Source organism: Pogoniulus pusillus, chromosome 9, assembly GCF_015220805.1.
Source record: "Pogoniulus pusillus isolate bPogPus1 chromosome 9, bPogPus1.pri, whole genome shotgun sequence".
NCBI lineage: Eukaryota > Metazoa > Chordata > Aves > Piciformes > Lybiidae > Pogoniulus > Pogoniulus pusillus.
In genome coordinates this window covers 2,463,803-2,482,183 of record NC_087272.1, presented here as the reverse complement: position 1 = coordinate 2,482,183, position 18,381 = coordinate 2,463,803, and the positions used below count along the sequence as shown (strand labels likewise).

At 53.1% G+C, this 18,381-nt stretch overlaps 1 protein-coding gene across 1 annotated transcript in view; it reads right to left on the bottom strand.

Moving 5' to 3' along the window:
• Positions 1-18,381, bottom strand: part of GRID2 (glutamate ionotropic receptor delta type subunit 2) — a 1,033,277-nt gene that overhangs the window by 166,954 nt on the left and 847,942 nt on the right. Inside the window, exons 9-10 of the mRNA XM_064148337.1 lie at positions 11,610-11,711; positions 877-1,074 (exon numbers count right to left, since the gene is read on the bottom strand). Coding sequence (XP_064004407.1) covers positions 877-1,074; positions 11,610-11,711 — 300 coding nt within the window. The remainder of the gene's footprint in view (positions 1-876; positions 1,075-11,609; positions 11,712-18,381) is intronic.

The following is an 18,381-nucleotide window of genomic DNA, read 5'->3' as shown; positions in this document are numbered from 1 at the left end:
TGCTTTCTTCCTTCCTGTGCTATTGCCCTTGGGAAGAGGTGTTAAAAAAAACAGAGCCTCATAAGGGGCTCCTGCTTGGCTTGAAGTTTCTCTTAGAAATTGTGCTGGTTTGAGGCAAATGGGAATAGTTTAATGAGAGGAATTAGATGCCAGGCTGTGAAAAGGAAACAATGCTGATGTCTGCTGCACTCATAGGCTTGCTGAGCTGGATAAAAACAGTAACACAACACATAGATAAGACAGAGTGTCTCTGGCTGAGTGTGTGTCTCTATCTCCCTGGGCTGCTTCTGTGTAACTAATCCTTCTGCTTCTAACCCCCTTGCTGATCCTCCAAGCTCACCTTGCACATAAGGCAGACTCTGGGATAAGGCAGAGGGGTGCAAAGGAGGTGGCAGGGTGGTTGGGAGCCCCTCCTGGGGACTCTGGTTTCTGGGAGGGCTGTTGTGTGTCTGTATCACCTTTAACTTGTCTATTCCTGCCTATAGCTACAGGAAGGCTGGGATCGAAGATCACACTGGGTGACTCTGCTGTCCACAACCTCTCTGGAGGTGTACAAGGCCAGTTTGGATGAGGCCTTGAGCAACCTGTTCTAGGGGGAGGTGTCCTTGCCCACGGCAGGGGGTTGGAACTGGCTGAGCTTTGAGGTCCCTTCCAACCTAAACCAGTCTATGATTCCATGGCCATGCAGCCAGTATATACAGGGAAGGGAGATGCAGGCTGATAGCAAGGAAATAAGAAAAGACTCCATTTTCAAGTGTTCACCTCCTGGGCTGTGTAGTCCCTGGAGGACTCTACTCCATGGTTTAGACATCCCAGTTCTTAAATGCCTAAGAGCTTTATAGCATAACCTCAATTGCAAGTGATTAATAACCTTACCTTAAACACCAGTTCTCCTATCAGTCCGTTCCATGACCCATCCTCCTGAGGACTTCCATACTTGTGGTCTGGTGCAACATAGATTTCATACTTAAAGCCAAGGTAGGTGGCCAAGGCTTCCAGCACATCTATGGAGAAGCCCTGGTACTTCTTGGGTTTCCCCAGGACATTTTCAGACACCATGACAAAGGGCTCCTCCTAAACAGGAAAGAAAGGAAGCAGCTGTTAATAAAGCCATTGCATGTCATAGAATCATAGAATTGACCAGGTTGGAAGAGAGCTCCCAGCTCAGCCAGTCCAACCTAGCACCCAGCCCTGGCCAAGCAACCAGACCATGGCACTAAGTGCCCCAGCCAGGCTTGGCTTCAACACCTCCAGGCACAGCCACTCCACCACCTCCCTGGGCAGCCCATTCCAATGCCAATCACTCTCTCTGACAACAACTTCCTAACAACATCCAGCCTAGACCTTCCCTGCTACAACTTCACACTGTGTCCCCTTCTTCTGGTGCTGGCTGCCTGGCAGCAGAGCCCAACCCCCCCTGGCTACAGCCTCCCTTCAGGTAGCTGCAGACAGCAATGAGCTCTGCCCTGAGCCTCCTCTGCTGCAGGCTGCAGGGTGAGGGGAGGGACAGTGATGGGACAGAGAGAAGGCTGAGGGTGGAAAGAGGGCAGGGAGCTGTGAAATCTGGAGCTGCCCAGGCAAGGCTGAGTTGGGGCTGCTCAACCTGGAGAAAACTGATCAGAGAACCTGACCACAGCAGGGATTTACAGCACATATAGGGCCTGGACATTTAAGCTGCAGCTGGATGGCCTCATCTGCTTCTCCTGAGCTGGGATGAGGACTGTGGAAGTAGGTAATTATATGAGCAGTGAGGAGTCATAAAGCACATGGAATGGCTGCTGCATCACCTCATCAGAAACCTCTGAGCACATGGGGATAGAAGGCTTTCTGTGCTGGTTAAGTGGACCTCTGTAGTCTTCACTCATGCCTAATGAAAGCAGAATGAGAGAGGGGAAAACAGAAGCAAGAGCTGGAGCTCAGTTGTGGGCAAGGCTTTCAATCAGCGCTCAGCACTGCTGCTGCAAACAGCAGGCAGGCCCTGGAAATGATTTCCATGTGCCAGGAGCAGCCTCGGCAACCACAGGAAGCAAATAAGCTCTGAGACAGTTTAAAACTCCCATTCCCTGCAAATGCTGAGGAATGGCTCCCAAAACTGAAATTCACCCTCATTAGCAGGCTGCTCAGAGCCCCTCCAATGGCTGCTGGATGACCAAGCACAGCCATTATAACCAACAAGAAACATTAAGGCTCATAAACCATCACCAAAACATTTTGGAAGCATAAGATGCTTGGAAAGAACAAGATCACAGAATCACAGAATCAAGCAGGTTGGAAGAGAGCTCCAAGCTCATCCAGTCCAACCTAGCACCCAGCCCTGCCCAAGCAACCAGACCATGGCACTAAGTGCCCCAGCCAGGCTTGGCTGCAACACCTCCAGCCACAGCCACTCCACCACCTCCCTGGGCAGCCCATTCCAATGCCAATCACTCTCTCTGACAACAACTGCCTCCTAACATCCAGCCTAGACCTGCCCTGGCACAGCTTGAGACTGTACTTGATGCTTGAGTGCTGTGTCCAGTTCTGGGCTCCTCCATTGCAGAGAGATGTTGAGGTGCTGGAAGGTGTTTGGAGAAGGGCAGCAAGGCTGGGGAGGGGCCTGGAGCAGAGCCCTGTGAGGAGAGGCTGAGGGAGCTGGGGGTGTGCAGCCTGCAGCAGAGGAGGGTCAGGGCAGAGCTCATTGCTGTCTGCAGCTGCCTGAAGGGAGGCTGTAGCCAGGTGGGGTTGGGCTCTGCTGCCAGGCAAGCAGCAACAGAACAAGGGGACACAGTGTGAAGTTGTGCCAAGGGAGGTCTAGGCTGGATGTTGTTCGGAAGTTCCTGGCAGAGAGAGTGATTGGCATTGGAATGGGCTGCCCAGGGAGGTGGTGGAGTTGCTGTGGCTGGAGGTGTTGAAGCCAAGCCTGGCTGGGGCACTTAGTGCCATGGTCTGGTTGATTGGGCAGGGCTGGGTGCTGGGCTGGACTGGATGAGCTTGGAGCTCTCTTCTAGCCTGGCTATTCCATGGTGTAGTGAACTGGATAGGGCTGGGTGATTGGTTGGACTGCCTCATCCAGGCTTGGCTTCAACACCTCCAGGCACGGTGACTCCACCACCTCCCTGGGCAGCCCATTCCAATGCCAATCACTCTCTCTGCCAACAACTTCCTCCTAACATCCAGTCTAGACCTTCCCCTTCCTCTTTGCCTTTCCCTTCCCCTTCCTCTCTGCTCTGCAATGGGTCTAAGCCTTCTTTTGAAGCAGTCTATGGCACTGGTCTGTTAGGATGCAGCCAAGCTCTGTGTATTGATTCTAACTCCCAATAACTTAATGCACCTAATAGCTCTTTCTGAGCCATTATAGCTATATGATAGTAGTATGGATTGAGACTGGAATCAATTGGAGTGTTGAGGATGTCCAAATGGTAGCTTTAATGTAGCTAGTTCAGAGAGTGGAATTAGCAGCAGTGTAGCATGGGTATATTAACCTGCTGTGAGCTGCATTATTCATCTTCCAGCAGCCATGCAAGAGCTCCTATTCATAACCCATTCACACAGTCCTTCAGGACACTGCACTGTCATGAACTTCACCTCCTTTCCTCTCTTGCATACTATGAAAGCTTAATTGCCATCAGAGCAGGCACCTCTTTGCCTCTAAAAGCCAAATCTCTGCACTCTCTGAGCTATGTGAATCTCTTTGGAATGCAAATCTGCCCAGGGAGCAGATGAGTAAGGGTCGGTGAGAAGGTAAGAGGGAAGGAACCTTGAGAGGTAGCCCTTTGCCATACAGATGAGGTAGGTTGGTCCCACCGGGTTTCACACTGAACTCACCTTGCTGTCAAACCCTGGCCCCAGCCAGGTCCCAAAGCATCTGAGTTCCTTGACATTCCCCTCACCTACCATACAGTATCTGCTACTGTAAAAACAGACTGGGAGTACTAAGTGAAAACAAAAGGAGCTGGACTTCCCAGCAGGCTCTGAGATCAAGCTTGGAAAGCAGATACCACAGCAGGCAGGGACAGGATGAATAACTGCAAGGTTTATGATCTACCTGTTTTAATACAAGATAGGTAGCTCAGAGGGGCATAACCCAGTATTAACATTTTTGGCAGTGACATGGACAGAGCAATCAGTGCACCCTCAGCAAGTGTGCAGATGGCACCAAGCTGTGTGGCACAGTCATTTGCTAGGGGGCAGGGATCCATCCAGAGGGACCTGGGCAGGCTGCAGAGCTGTGCCCAGGCCAACCTCATGGCATTCAACTAGGCCAAGTGTAAGGTTCTGCACCTGGGTGGGTGCAATCCCAAGCACAACTGCAGGCTGGGTGGGGAATGGCTGAGAGCAGCCCTGAGGAACAGGACCTGGGGGTCTGGGCTGATGCAAAGCTCAACAGGAGCCTGCAGGGTGAGTGCAGCCCAGACACAACCCTGTGCTGGGCTGCAGCAAGAGCAGTGTGGGCAGCAGGGCAAGGGAGGGGATTCTGCCCCTTGGCTCTGCTCTCCTCAGACCCCCCTGAAGCCCTGCATGCAGTTCTGGAGCCCCCAGCACAAGAAGGACATGGAAGTGTTGGAGCCAGTGCAGAGGAGGCCACCAAGATGCTGAGAGGGCTGCAGCAGCTCTGCTCTGAGGACAGGCTGAGAGAGTTGGGGCTCTGCAGCCTGGAGAACAGAAGGCTTCATAGAGACCTTGAAGTGCCCTTCCAGGATCTGAAGGGGCCACAGGAGGGCTGGGGAGGGACTTTGGCAAGGTCTTGTAATGAGAGGATGAGGAGGAATGGGTTTGAACTGGCAGAGGGGAGATTGAAAGTGGATGTTAGGAAGAAGTTGTTTGCAGTGAGGGTGGTGAGACACTGGCACAGGTTGAGGGTGGTGAGACCCTGGCACAGGTTGCCCAGGGAGGTTGTGGAGCACAGGAGCACCCAATGGGATCAAAGATCCCATTGGTTGCTCCTGTGCTCCACAACCTCCCTGGAGGTGTTCAAGGCCAGGCTGGATGAGGCACACTGCTTGCTCATGCTAAGCCTTGATAGCTATACCTTAAGTGTTCTAGGCACTCTGTTCCTGTCTGTCTAACCTTTCCATGACCAGTGCAAAGAACCTATTACTCAAAATGCTGGGTGGGAGCAAGAATCCTGAATATCCAAATTAATAAGCAATATTAATTATCAAACAGAAAAACCTCACCCCCCACCTGCCATTACAGCAAACAGCCTTTGACAGCAGCTGTAAAGTCAGTAGAGCTCACTCAGTGTCTTCATTGAGCTAAATGCTTCTAAACCCAAGTTTGTCTAAACTGAGTAACAACCAAGAGACTAAATGTCCAATTTTGAACAAAAAGAGGGAGAAAACAAATATTAACACTTGTCTTTTTGAAAGAATTTTGCCTCATTTCCAGTTTTATGGCATCTCCCCTAAGACTGCACTCAAAGGCAGATATTGTAGCTGTTGGTTCATCCTCTTCCAGGAAAAAGAACATGATTGCCCCTTTGTGCTAAGGTGTTTGAATGAAGATGGGAATCAAGCAATTAAAAAAGGCCCTAGAAATGAACTCTAAAGCATCATATATGTTGGAAGCAATGATATGCTAATGGCACCTATGTAGAAGCATCAGAGAATCATCACAGCATCACACAGTGTCACAGTGTCACCAAGGTTGGAAGAGACCTCACAGATCATCAAGTCCAACCCTTTAGCACAGAGCTCAAGGCCAGACCATGGCACCAAGTGCCACGTCCAGTCCTGCCTTGAACTGCCCCAGGGACGGCGACTCCACCACCTCCCCGGGCAGCCCATTCCAGTGTCCAATGACTCTCTCAGGGAAGAACTTTCTCCTCACCTCCAGCCTAAATCTCCCCTGGTGCAGCCTGAGGCTGTGTCCTCTTGTTCTGGTGCTGGCCACCTGAGAGAAGAGAGCAACCTCCTCCTGGCCACAACCTCCCCTCAGGTAGTTGCAGACAGCAATAAGGTCTCCCCTGAGCCTCCTCTTCTCCAGGCTAACCAATCCCAGCTCCCTCAGCCTCTCCTCGTAGGGCTGTGCTCAAGGCCTCTCCCCAGCCTCGTTGCCCTTCTCTGGACACGCTCAAGCATCTCAATGTCCCTCCTAAACTGGGGGGCCCAGAACTGAACACAGCACTCAAGGTGTGGTCTAAGCAGTGCAGAGTACAGGGGCAGAATGACCTCCCTGCTCCTGCTGGCCACACCATTCCTGATGCAGGCCAGGATGCCACTGGCTCTCTTGGCCACCTGGGCACACTGCTGGCTCATGTTCAGGTGGGTATCAATCAGTACCCCCAGATCCCTCTCTGTCTGGCTGCTCTCCAGCCATCATAGAATGGTCTTGACCCTGACCTAAGTCAGGAGACCTCCTGACTCCTCTTCGAGGGTGGGTCTAAACCTTCCTCCAGCTATAGTGCTTTGCCCACTCCCACTTTCTGTCCAGACCCCTATAATAACAGAGCAACTTCCTGTTTGGTGCTCTCTTGCTCTGCCTCCCTGCCTGCCAGCACCACCCTCCTGGTCCTGCTGCTCTTTCTTTTAGCACCTGGTCACAAGTGCATGAGGTGTACAAACTCATTGCCATCAATCTGGTTGTATGTATGTATTTTGTGTAGAATCAGTCAGGGTTGGAAGGGACCACAAGGAGCAGCCAGCTCCAACCCCCCTGCCATGCCCAGGGACACCCTACCCTAGAGCAGGCTGCACACAGCCTCAGCCAGCCTGGCCTTAAACACCTCCAGCCACGGGGCCTCAACCACCTCCCTGGGCAACCCATGCCAGCCTCTCACCACTCTCATGCTCAACAACTTCCTCCTCATGTCCAGTTTGAACCTACCCATCTCCAGCTTTGCTCCATTCCCCCATCACTACCTGAGTCCTGTCATCACAGGCTCACAGGGTTGGAAGGGACCCAAGGAGATCATCCAGTCCCACCCTCCTGCCAGAGCAGGACAATCCTATCTGACACAGAGCACACAGGGACACACCCAGGCATCCTCATGAATAACTCTAACTGATGCACAGTAAGAGCAAGTAAGAGAAAGTGCAAGCACCCTAAATAATGCTCTGATACCCATGGTGGCAGCAGTAACATCTGTGCATATCCAGACATGACAGATCAATAGCAGACATCCTGTTGGGAGAGCCCTCCAAGCTCATCCAGTCCAACCTTCCACCCAGCACTGCAGGCTCAACACCAAACCATGGCCCTAAGCACCAGCTCCACAGGCTGCTTAAACACCTCCAGGGATGGGGACTCCAGCACTGCCCTGGGCAGAACATTCCAATGGCTGAGAACCCTCTCTGGCAAGAAATATTTCCTAGCATCCAGCCTGAACCTGCCCTGGGGCAGCTTGGAGCCATTTCCTCTGCTCCTGTGCCTTGCCACCAAGGAGCAGAGCCTGCCCCCTCCTCACTCCAACCTCCCTGCAGGGAGCTGTAGAGAGCAATGAGGTTTCCCCTTGTCCTCCTCTTCTCCAGCCTGAACACCTCCAGCTCCCTCAGCCCCTCCTCATAGCTCAGCTGCTCCAGGCCCTTCTCCAGCCTCACTGCCCTGCTCTGGACAGGCTCCAGCCCCTCAGTGTCCTTCCTGCAGTGAGTGACCCAGAACTGCACACAGCAGTCGAGGTGTGGCCTCTCCAGCGCTGAGCACAGGAGGATGATCCCCTCCTGCCCCTGCTGCCCACCCTGTTTCTGCTCCCAGCCAGGCTGCCATTGCCTTGCTTGGCCACCTGGGCACTGCTGCCTCCTATTTAATCGGCTGCCAACCAACTCCCCCAGGGCCCTTCTGTGTTGCAGCTTTCCAACCACACATCCTCAGGTCCATAGCTCACCAAAGGTGTTGTGACCCAGGTGTGACCCTGCTGCCCACCCTGCTTCTGCTCCAACCAGGCTGTCATTGGCTTGCTTGGCCACCTGGGCACTGCTGCCTCATATTTAACTGACTGATTGGAAGACATAACAAATAATTTGCTCTGTGCATTCCTGGCATCTGCACTCTCCACCTTCTCTTCAGGCTTGATTTTCTGTCAGCTAGAGTTTGTGGCTGAGGGAGAAATGGTACTTAATCTTCTTAATTTCTGGCATCTGGGGGAAAGGGCCATCAGTCAAAGCAACCTGTAGTAAAACAACCCATTTTTTCTGTCTCATTTGCTTCCTTCCTTGGTTCACACAGATTAGAGAATCTTTGCCTCTCATCTCTGCTGAGTGAAATCAAATGAGCCTTGATTTGCAGCGTGGGTCACACTTCCTTTTGTCTAGATTGCACTGACCAGCCATGCAAAGCTCTACAGTCTTAAGAGAGTGAAGGAAGTTTTAGGCTGTGAAGCTAACATGAGTCGTTTGCATGTTCCCCACATGCTGCCTCCAGCAAACCTTCAGCCTAGAACAGAAGTCCACTGGCAGATGATGCTTGCACATTGTAGCAAAGCATGGTTGATGAGATGATAGAGTATGATAGAACATGGCAGACTAATCATGTTCTTCATTGGTTGTCACCTAGCTGTGCTTTGAAGCTGTCCACAAAACCAAATGGCTTTTATGTGCTCAGATGAGGCAGCAGAGGAAGACTGCAGTGAGGTGACTGAACCACCCTGTGCTGTGAGCTGGAATTAAGTGCCTGCCCTTGATTTCTGTTATTAGGAGAGCCCTGCAGGGGGACCTGGCCAGGCTGGATGGGTGGGCAGAGGCCAATGGGATGAGATTGAACAAAGCCAAGTGCAGGGTTCTGCACTTTGGCACAAAAAAACCCAGCAGCACTACAGGCTGGGGCCAGAATGGCTGAGAGCAGCCAGGAAGAAAGGGACCTGGGGGTGCTGAACACAGAATCATAGAATCAAGCAGGTTGGAAGAGACCTCCAAGCTCAGCCAGTTCAACCTAGCAGCCAGCCCTGCCCAATCAACCAGACCATGGCACTAAGTGCCTCATTCAGGTTTTGCTTGGCCAACAGAACAAGGGAGGTTCTTCTGCCCCTGTGCTCAGAACTGCTCAGGCCACCCCTTGAGTGCTGTGTCCAGTTCTGGGCTCCTGAATTGCAGAGAGATGTTGAGGTGCTGGAAGGTGTTTGGAGAAGGGCAGCAAGGCTGGGGAGGGGCCTGGAGCAGAGCCCTGTGAGGAGAGGCTGAGGGAGCTGGGGGTGTGCAGCCTGCAGCAGAGGAGGCTCAGGGCAGAGCTCATTGCTGTCTGCAGCTGCCTGCAGGGAGGCTGTAGCCAGGTGGGGTTGGGCTCTGCTGCCAGGCAAGCAGCAACAGAAGAAGGGGACACAGTGTGAAGTTGTGCCAGGGGAGGTCTAGGCTGGATGTGAGGAAGAAGTTGTTGTCAGAGAGAGTGATTGGCATTGGAATGGGCTGCCCAGGGAGGTGGTGGAGTCTTTGTGCCTGGAGGTGTTGAAGCCAAGCCTGGCTGGGGCACTTAGTGCCATGGTCTGGTTGGTTGGGCAGGGCTGGGTGCTAGGTTGGGCTGGCTGAGCTTAGAGGTCTCTTCCAACCTGCTTGATTCTATGCTTCTATCAGCATGAATAAAGACTTCTCTGTGTTTTGGCAAGTTGCTAAATATTCATGTTCTAATGAGTTGAAAGAAGAATGCTTTCTGGCAGGCTAACTAAAATAACTGGGAAGGAATCAGAGGAATGGGGTGGGGAGAGAGGGAAGAAGAAGAATCACAGAATTAACCAGGTTGGACAAGATCTCCAAGATCTTTAAGTCCAACCTATCACCTAACCATTCTAGTTAACTAAACCAGGGCACCAAGTGCCTTATCCAGTGTCCTTTTAAACACCTCCAGGGATGGTGACTCCACCACCTCCTGAGGCAGCCCACCCCAATGCCAATCACTCAGCTGTCAGTCAAAATGTGCTTTAAAAACCACAAACATCCAATGCTCCATAGCAATCAAACAGGAAAATATGGGTAAAGAATGGGCTTTTTCAGGGTTCTTGTCCTGAATGCAGTCAAGAAAAGCACAGTAAGAATTCAGAGTTAAAGAATCAGAGAATTGTCAGGGTTGGAAGAGACCTTAAGGATCACAGAATCACAGCATCATCAAGTCCAGTCTATCATAGAATCACAGAATCAAATCAGGTTGGAAGAGACCTCCAAGATCATCCAGTCCAACCTAGCACCTAACCCTTCTAATTAACTAACCCATGGCACTAAGTGCCTCATCCAGTCTCCTTTCAAACACCTCCAGGGATGGGGACTCCACCACCTTCCCAGGCAGCCCATCCCAATGCCAATCACTCTTGCTGTGAAGCATTTCTTCCTACCATCCATCCTGAACCTGCCCTGACACAGTTTGAGACTGTCCCCTTGTTCTGTCACTGGTTGCCTTGGAGCAGAGACCAACCCCTACCTGGCTACAAACTCCTTTCAGGTAGAAATAAAGAAGGAAATCCAAGACATCAAAATGAACTTAATTTGATGGACTACATCCATACACCATTTTTGGCAACAGAAAATTATACTCAATTAATTAGCATCAGTATTAGGAGCTGGTCCTCATGTTTTGCCTGTTACCATACTGCTATTTGGAGCAACATGAATTCAGGTGGAAAAAAACCTACTCTACTGCTTTGTCTTTTGTGTGTTCATCCTTAGAATCACAGAATCAGCCAGAGTTGGAAGGGAGCACAAGGAGCAGACAGTTCCAACCCCCCTGCCATGCCCAGGGACACCCTACCCTAGAGCAGGCTGCACACAGCCTCAGCCAGCCTGGCCTCAAACACCTCCAGCCATGGGGCCTCAACCACCTCCCTGGGCAACCCATGCCAGCCTCTCACCACTCTCATCACCAACAACTTCCTCCTCACCTCCAGCCTCACTCTCCCCACCTCCAGCTTTGCTCCATTCCCCCCAGTCCTGTTGCTCCCTGACAGCCTCAAAAGTCCCTCCCCAGCTTTTCTGTAGCCCCCTTCAGATCCTGGAAGGCCTCATGAAGGTCCCCTGGGAGCCTCCTCTACTCCAGCCTGCACAGCCCCAACTCTTTCAGTTTGTGCTCACAGCAGAGCTGCTGCAGCCTCTGAGCATCCTCCTGGCCCTGCTCTGGACACACTCCAGCAGCTCCACAGCCCTCTTGTCATGGGGGCTCCAGAACTGGATGCAGTACTCCAGGTCTTGTAATGACAGGATGAGGAGGAATGGGTTTGAACTGGCAGAGGGGAGATTGAAAGTGGGTGTTAGGAAGAAGTTGTTTGCAGTGAGGGTGGTGAGACACTGGCACAGGTTGCCCAGGGAGGTTGTGGAGCACAGAAGCACCCAATGGGATCAAAGATCACATTGGGTGCTTCTGTGCTCCACAACCTCCCTGGAGATGTTCAAGGCCAGTTTGGATGAGGCCTTAAGTGACCTGTCCTAGTGGGAGGGGGACTCTAACTGGATAATCTTTGATCTTTGATCACATTGGTTGCTTCTCTGCTCCACAACCTCCCTTGAGGTGTTCAAGACCAGGTTGGATGAGGCCCTGAGCAACCTGTTCTAGAGGGAGGTGTCCCTGCCTATGGCAGGAGGTTGGAACTGGTTGATCCTTGAGGTCCCTTCCAACCTAAAGCATTCTGATTCTATGACTAAGTCCTTGATAAGATGGTGGACTGACTGAAAACATGAAGCAAGAGGAAAACACTCAGTGAAGGAGGAGGATTTGCTTACCAGCACAGTCACCACACGCAGAACCACTCCTCGCATGTTGTTCTCCAGCTTCCTGTCTGTCAGTGACCCATTCAGACCAGTGATGGGATTCCAGCAGCCAAGCTGAAAGAGAAACCAGAAATCATTTCCTCCTGGCTCATAAAACTTTGCCAGGCATTCCTCCTAGGTGACTTTAGAAAGGAATGCATGAAATAAACTGAATGCCTTCTGAAGTCAATAGCATGGAAAGTCAGGCAAGGGCTTGTGCACAGATTCATCTTTGTATCATATATGAAGCAATCAGCAACACCAGGTTGTGCTTTTAAATACCATTGTACAGTCGATAACAGCATCCAGCACAGGAAGGACATGGAAGTGTTGAAGCCAGTCCAGAGGAGGCCACCAAGATGCTGAGAGGGCTGCAGCAGCTCTGCTCTGAGGACAGGCTGAGAGAGTTGGGGCTCTGCAGCCTGGAGAAGAGAAGGCTTCCAGGAGACCTTGGAGTGGCCTTGCAGTGTCTGAAAGGGGCTGCAGGAAGGCTGGGGAGGGACTATTGACAAGGTCTTGTAATGACAGGATGAGGAGGAATGGGTTTGAACTGGCAGAGGGAAGATTGAAACTGGATGTTAGGAAGAATTTGTTTGCAGTGAGGGTGGTGAGACACTGGCACAGGTTGCCCAGGGAGGTTGTGGAGCACAGAAGCACCCAACATGACCTTTGATCCCATTGGATGCTTCTGTGCTCCACAACCTCCCTGGAGGTGTTCAAGGCCAGGCTGGATGAGTCCTTGAGCAACCTGTTCTAGTGGGAGGTGTCCCTGCCTATGGCAGGGGCAGCTGGAACTGGCTGAGCTTTGAGGTCCCTTCCAACCTAAACCATTCCATGACCCAGAGCCTGGGGCTATATGTGTTGCATTAGAGGAGCTCAGGAAGGAGATTTCTACCAATGGAAAACATTGTTAAAGTAATACAGCTGTAAAAAATACTTCAACCTTGCTTTCAGGAATATTTAAGTTGGACAACTTAGACTTAGATACCAGAACTCAGAGTTAGGGAGCAGAATTTCAGCACCCTCTCTGCTCCAGCCAGTTTCCTAGCAGAACTCTGGGGCTTTTTTGCTTTCCTTTTTGCTTCTTGCTAAACTAAAGCTAGTTTTAATCAAGAAATATAGTGCTCATTGAGCATGAAACAGCAGTGACTTTTAGCCAGGTTAAAAGCCACCCTGAAACATGATTAAGGAAAAGACCACTGGGCAGGCACATCACAGGATGCAGAAAGGACTGCAGAAGGAAAAAGAATTCAGCCATGAGGTGCTTTGCATTGGTGCTGTTGTATTTCTTGCCTTCTATTGACAAGAGCTTCTTCTCAGGGCATCTCTCTAGGACTGAATTTTGTAGATACTGACCTCTAACTTAGCTTCTGAGCTGCCCAGGGAGGTGGTGGAGTTATCATCACTGGAGGTGTTAAAGTGAAGCCTGGATGAGGCACTCCCTGCAGGGAGGCTGTAGCCAGGTGGGGTTGGGCTCTTCTGCCAGGCACCCAGCAACAGAACAAGGGGACACAGCCTCAAGTTGTGTCAGGGGATGTCTAGGCTGGATGTTGTTAGGAAGTTGTTGGCAGAGAGAGTGATTGGCATTGGAATGGGCTGCCCAGGGAGGGGGTGGAGTCACTGTGCCTGGAGGTGCTGAAGCCAAGCCTGGCTGGGGCACTTAGTGCCATGGTCTGGTTGCTTGGCCAGGGCTGGGTGCTAGGTTGGGCTGGCTGAGCTTGGAGGTCTCTTCCAACCTGCTTGATTCTATGACTCTATGTTCTGGCTAGAAGATTTCTAAGCAACTTTTACTACTGACCACTCTTGCTGGGAAAAACATCTTTCTCACACCCAGCCTAAACCTGCCCTGCTGCAGCTTGAGGCCATTCCCTCTTGTTCTGTCGCTATTTACCTGCAAGAAGCACCCAGCAGCAGCCTCTCCATAAAGTCATTTCAGGTAGCTGCAGCCAGCCATGAGCTCTGCCCTCAGGCTCATCTTTTTCAGACTAACCATCCCCAGCTCCTTCAGTCACTCATCACAAGATTTATTCTCCAGGCCCTTCAGCAGCTTCCTTGCTCTCCTCTTCTCACAGTATCACAGTATTATTAGGACTGGAAGAGACCTCACAGATCATCAAGTCCAACCCTTTAGCACAGAGCTCAAGGCCAGACCATGGCACCAAGTGCCACGTCCAGTCCTGCCTTGAACAGCTCCAGGGACGGCGACTCCACCACCTCCCCGGGCAGCCCATTCCAGTGTCCAATGACTCTCTCAGGGAAGAACTTTCTCCTCACCTCCAGCCTAAATCTCCCCTGGCACAGCCTGAGGCTGTGTCCTCTTGTTCTGGTGCTGGCCACCTGAGAGAAGAGAGCAACCTCCTCCTGGCCACAACCACCCCTCAGGTAGTTGTAGACAGCAATAAGGTCTGCCCTGAGCCTCCTCTTCTCCAGGCTAACCAATCCCAGCTCCCTCAGCCTCTCCTCATAGGGCTGTGCTCAAGGCCTCTCCCCAGCCTCGTTGCCCTTCTCTGGACACGCTCAAGCATCTCAATGTCCCTCCTAAACTGGGGGGCCCAGAACTGAACACAGCACTCAAGGTGTGGTCTAAGCAGTGCAGAGTACAGGGGCAGAATGACCTCCCTGCTCCTGCTGGCCACACCATTCCTGATGCAGGCCAGGATGCCACTGGCTCTCTTGGCCACCTGGGCACACTGCTGACTCATGTTCAGGTGGGTATCAATCAGCACCCCCAGATCCCTCTCTGTCTGGCTGCTCTCAGCCACTCTGACCCCAGCCTGTATCTCTGCATGGGGTTGCTGTGGCCAAAGTGCAGCACCAGCACTTGGAGCTATTGAAGCCATCCCCTTGTGTGGGAAGCTTCCTCCCGCAGCGGAGCATGAAAGGTAAACATCAGACCCTGTGATGAGAAGTGTCCTTGGAGCCTTGAGGCTCCCAGGGGCCTGAGCCTGCAACTATGAGCAGCCCACGCACAGCTGTCAGGGGGTGGAATCTGCCCGCCTCTGAGGTGGGCACGGCCCAGGGGGCTGACTCTGGCCACCCCCCCTGGGTGGGATCCTTAAGGTGTTTACTGTAAGTTAACCTATCTCTGCCTTACACTTAACCTGGAGCCAATCTGTACCCTCCACTTGTACCAATCTTGAACTAAGTCAGTTGTCTACACCCCCTTTGGGGGCTATAAAGGTCGCTGTATCGCCCTAATAAATTGCACTGCTGCGCAGAAGCCACAGAGTCGACTCTCAGTGCCCCGATCTCTCGCCGCACCGGTCTCCGACATCCAACAGATGGCGCCCGAACACACCGATTGAACCTCCGGACAACTCCAGGTACGGAAGACCCGCACCCCGGGCCCCCACCCCAGGCCGAGGAGAAGACGGCCAGGCCGCTTCCCCCCCCCACCGCTAGGCTGAGGAGAAGACGGCCAGGCCGCTCCCCCCCCACCGTCGGGCCGCGAAGAGAACTGCCAGGCCGCTTCCCCCCCCACCGCTAGGCCGAGGAGAAGACGGCCAGGCCGCTCCCCCCCCCCACCGCTAGGCCGAGGAGAAGACGGCAAGGCCGCTCCCCCCCCCCACCGCTAGGCCGAGGAGAAGACGGCCAGGCCGCTCCCCCCCCCCACCGCTAGGCCGAGGAGAAGACGGCCAGGCCGCTTCCCCCCCCACCGCTAGGCCGAGAAGAAGACCTCCAGGCCGCGAAGAGAACTGCCAGGCCGCTTCCCCCCCCCGCAGCCAGGCCGCTTCCCCCCCCACCGCCGGGCCGCGAGACTACCGCCGCCAGGCCGCTTCCCCCCCCACCGTCGGGCCGCGAAGAGCACTGCCAGGCCGCTTCCCCCCCCACCGTCGGGCCGCGAAGAGAACCGCCAGGCCGCTTTCCCCCCCCCCCCCCCCCCCCCCCCCCCCCCCCGCCTCCTCCGGCCACGAAGGATATAGAGGCTTCCACATAAAAGGAGCTGGTGGAAACGCAAGAGATCGGACGCTACTATACCCCCTGCTGGGGAAACACGTCTCCTTTTTTTTCTCTCTTTTTTCCTTTTTTTTCTTTCTTTCTATTTTTCCTTTTTTTCCTTTTTTTTTCTTTTTTTTTTCTTTTTTCCTTCCCCCTCGTTAAACCCGTTACTAACCAAGGGAAAGGTGTCTGCCGATACGGACGGCCTATATAGATAGGCGTTTATTAAAAAAGAAAAAAAAAAAAAAAGAAGAGTCGCCGCCCATAAATATGGGGGCAAAAATTTTAATAACGGCAACTGGTGTGACGACAGGTGTGACCATATAGATGGGCACTTCTGGGGGCAGTGATCGTGCATAGTCAGATCCCCCCAGGGCAGTTGCCGCCGGAAGGCAAACGCACCGCCCACACACCCCCCCCCCCCCCTTCCTTCCTTCCTTTTTCTTTTTTTTCTCTTCTTCCGCGCGCTTACGGAACCTTGCCGTTACCATGGAACCTCCCAGCCGCCCCTCCCTTCTTCCGCGGTTTTTTCAAAGTATTGGTGACTCCCTTTGGGGAGCTGGCGAACCGACCACACAAGCACTTTTGGATAAACAAGTAGCAATTTCTCTCCTCTTGAACTTTTTGGAAAAGCGAGGAGTTTCCATGTCAAAGAAAAAATTGACTTCCTTAGTAGCATATGGACTAGTAAGAGGACACTTTCAAACTTCAGACTCTCTTTTTGATGAATCTGAATGGCGCCGCTGTGGCGATACTATTTTTGACCAGGCTATTGACGGTGACAAAACAGCCAAAAGCGTACAGAAGCAATGGCGTGATGTCATCAATTGCTTGAAGAAATACAGACTGGAACAGACCCTTGCAGCTACAGCAGCAGCACGGCTTGCTGACGGCTTGGACACTCGGGGGGAGAGACCACTAGAGGCAATGGTTACCCCAGCTAGCTCTCTCTTTTCCGACCTGAAAATTTCTCCAGGCACGGTGGTGCCTTTGATGACTCTCCCCAGTGCATCTACTGTTCCGATGCTGTCCGCAGTGCCGAAGCAACCGGTGCTACCAACTCCAAACGCTCCGACGCAGCCAGCAGCGCCCCAGCAACCAGCGCCGTCAACTTCAAACACTCCGACGCAGCCAGCAGCGCCCCAGCAGCCGGTGCTGCCAACTTCAAACACTCCGACGCAGCCAGCAGCGCCCCAGCAGCCGGTGCTGCCAACTTCAAACACTCCGACGCAGCCAGCAGCGCCCCAGCAACCAGCGCTGCCAACTCCAAACGCCCCGACGCAGCCAGCAGCGCCCCAGCAGCCGGTGCTGCCAACTTCAAACGCTCCGACGCAGCCAGCAGCGCCCCAGCAACCAGCGCCGCCTCAGCAAGATGTCCCAATGCAGCCAGCGCCGCCTCAGCAGGACGTCCCGATGCAACCAGTGCCGCCTCAGCAGGACGTCCCGATGCAGCCGGTGCCGCCGGCTCAGGACCCTTCGTTATACCCTGCGCTGCCTCAAGACGTTCCCGACGTTCCTGCCGTTCCAGTGCAACCACCAGCACCTCCGATGCCAGCGGCACCAATTCCCCAAAACATTCCTACCATCCCTGCCGTTCCGGTGCAGCCGTCTGCCCCCCTGCTCCCAGCGCCACCGCCCTACAGTGGTCCGTTTTCCCCACTCCCGGCTTCCGCTACCATCTCGCCACGTCCGGCACAAACTCCTTTTGCTACATTCCGACCCGCCCCCCCGGCTGCAGCGGGCCCGAGTTGGACTTCCGCCGCGGAAGCCGGTCCTTCCTCTCAAGCCCGGGAACCGCCGCCTGTGATTAACTCGGACGCTAGCGACTCCTCACAGTCCGATGCCGACGACACTATTGACAATGTTGCCGACGACTTACAGAAACTTAGAATAATGCCTTCTGGCAATGCCCAGCCCCTGGCGGCACCACAAGCTACAGAGATCACCGGGAAGACTCTCCAGCTTACACCCGTTGGTCCACAACATCGGTGGCGTGCCGTTATTCGCGACGCCTTGTTACAGGGTGATTGGGAGGCAGCTGCTGCTCTGGAAGGTGCAGCGGCATTCCCAGTTGTGGCAGCACAGACCGCAGATGGACAGCCAGGAGCTACTCACACGGCTCTTGATTGGAAACTGCTTATGCAGTTGAAAACAGCAGTGTCTTCCCATGGCTTACACTCACAACCGACTAAGCAATTGCTGAATTACATCTTCTCCGCCTATGTGCTATGCCCAGCAGATTGTGAGACTGTTGCGAGACTGATTTTAACACCATCCCAGTTTATGTTGTGGGAAAGGGCATGGCGCGATGAGTGCAGGAAGGTGGTGGAGCAGCCACGACAACTAGGCGACCCCTTGCTCAATGTTCAAGCAGATATACTGCTGGGAAAAGGGGCTTTCAGCTCGCTGGATGCCCAGATACGTCATCCCTTTGAGTGGCATCATGCGTCCATGACAACTGCCAGAGCAGCTTTTAATATGGTGCCTACAGAGCCAAAAGCACCCAGCTATACCACTGTTAAGCAAGGTTTGAGTGAGGACTATAACCATTTCATTGATAGACTAGCAGCTGCAGTTGAAGCAGCCACTGAGTTAGATGCTGCAACCAGACAAGCCTTTTTTCGAACCCTAGCTTTTGAGAATGCTAATAATAAGACCAAGCAGCTGTTGTCCATTCTGCCTAGGGAAGCCTCAGTGGACGATATGTTGGAGCGAGTTGCTCGAATGCCTACAAACCAGCAGCAGACATTTGTTGCAACCCAAATGGATCAAGTTCTAGATAAGCACACCCAGCTCGTAATGGCGG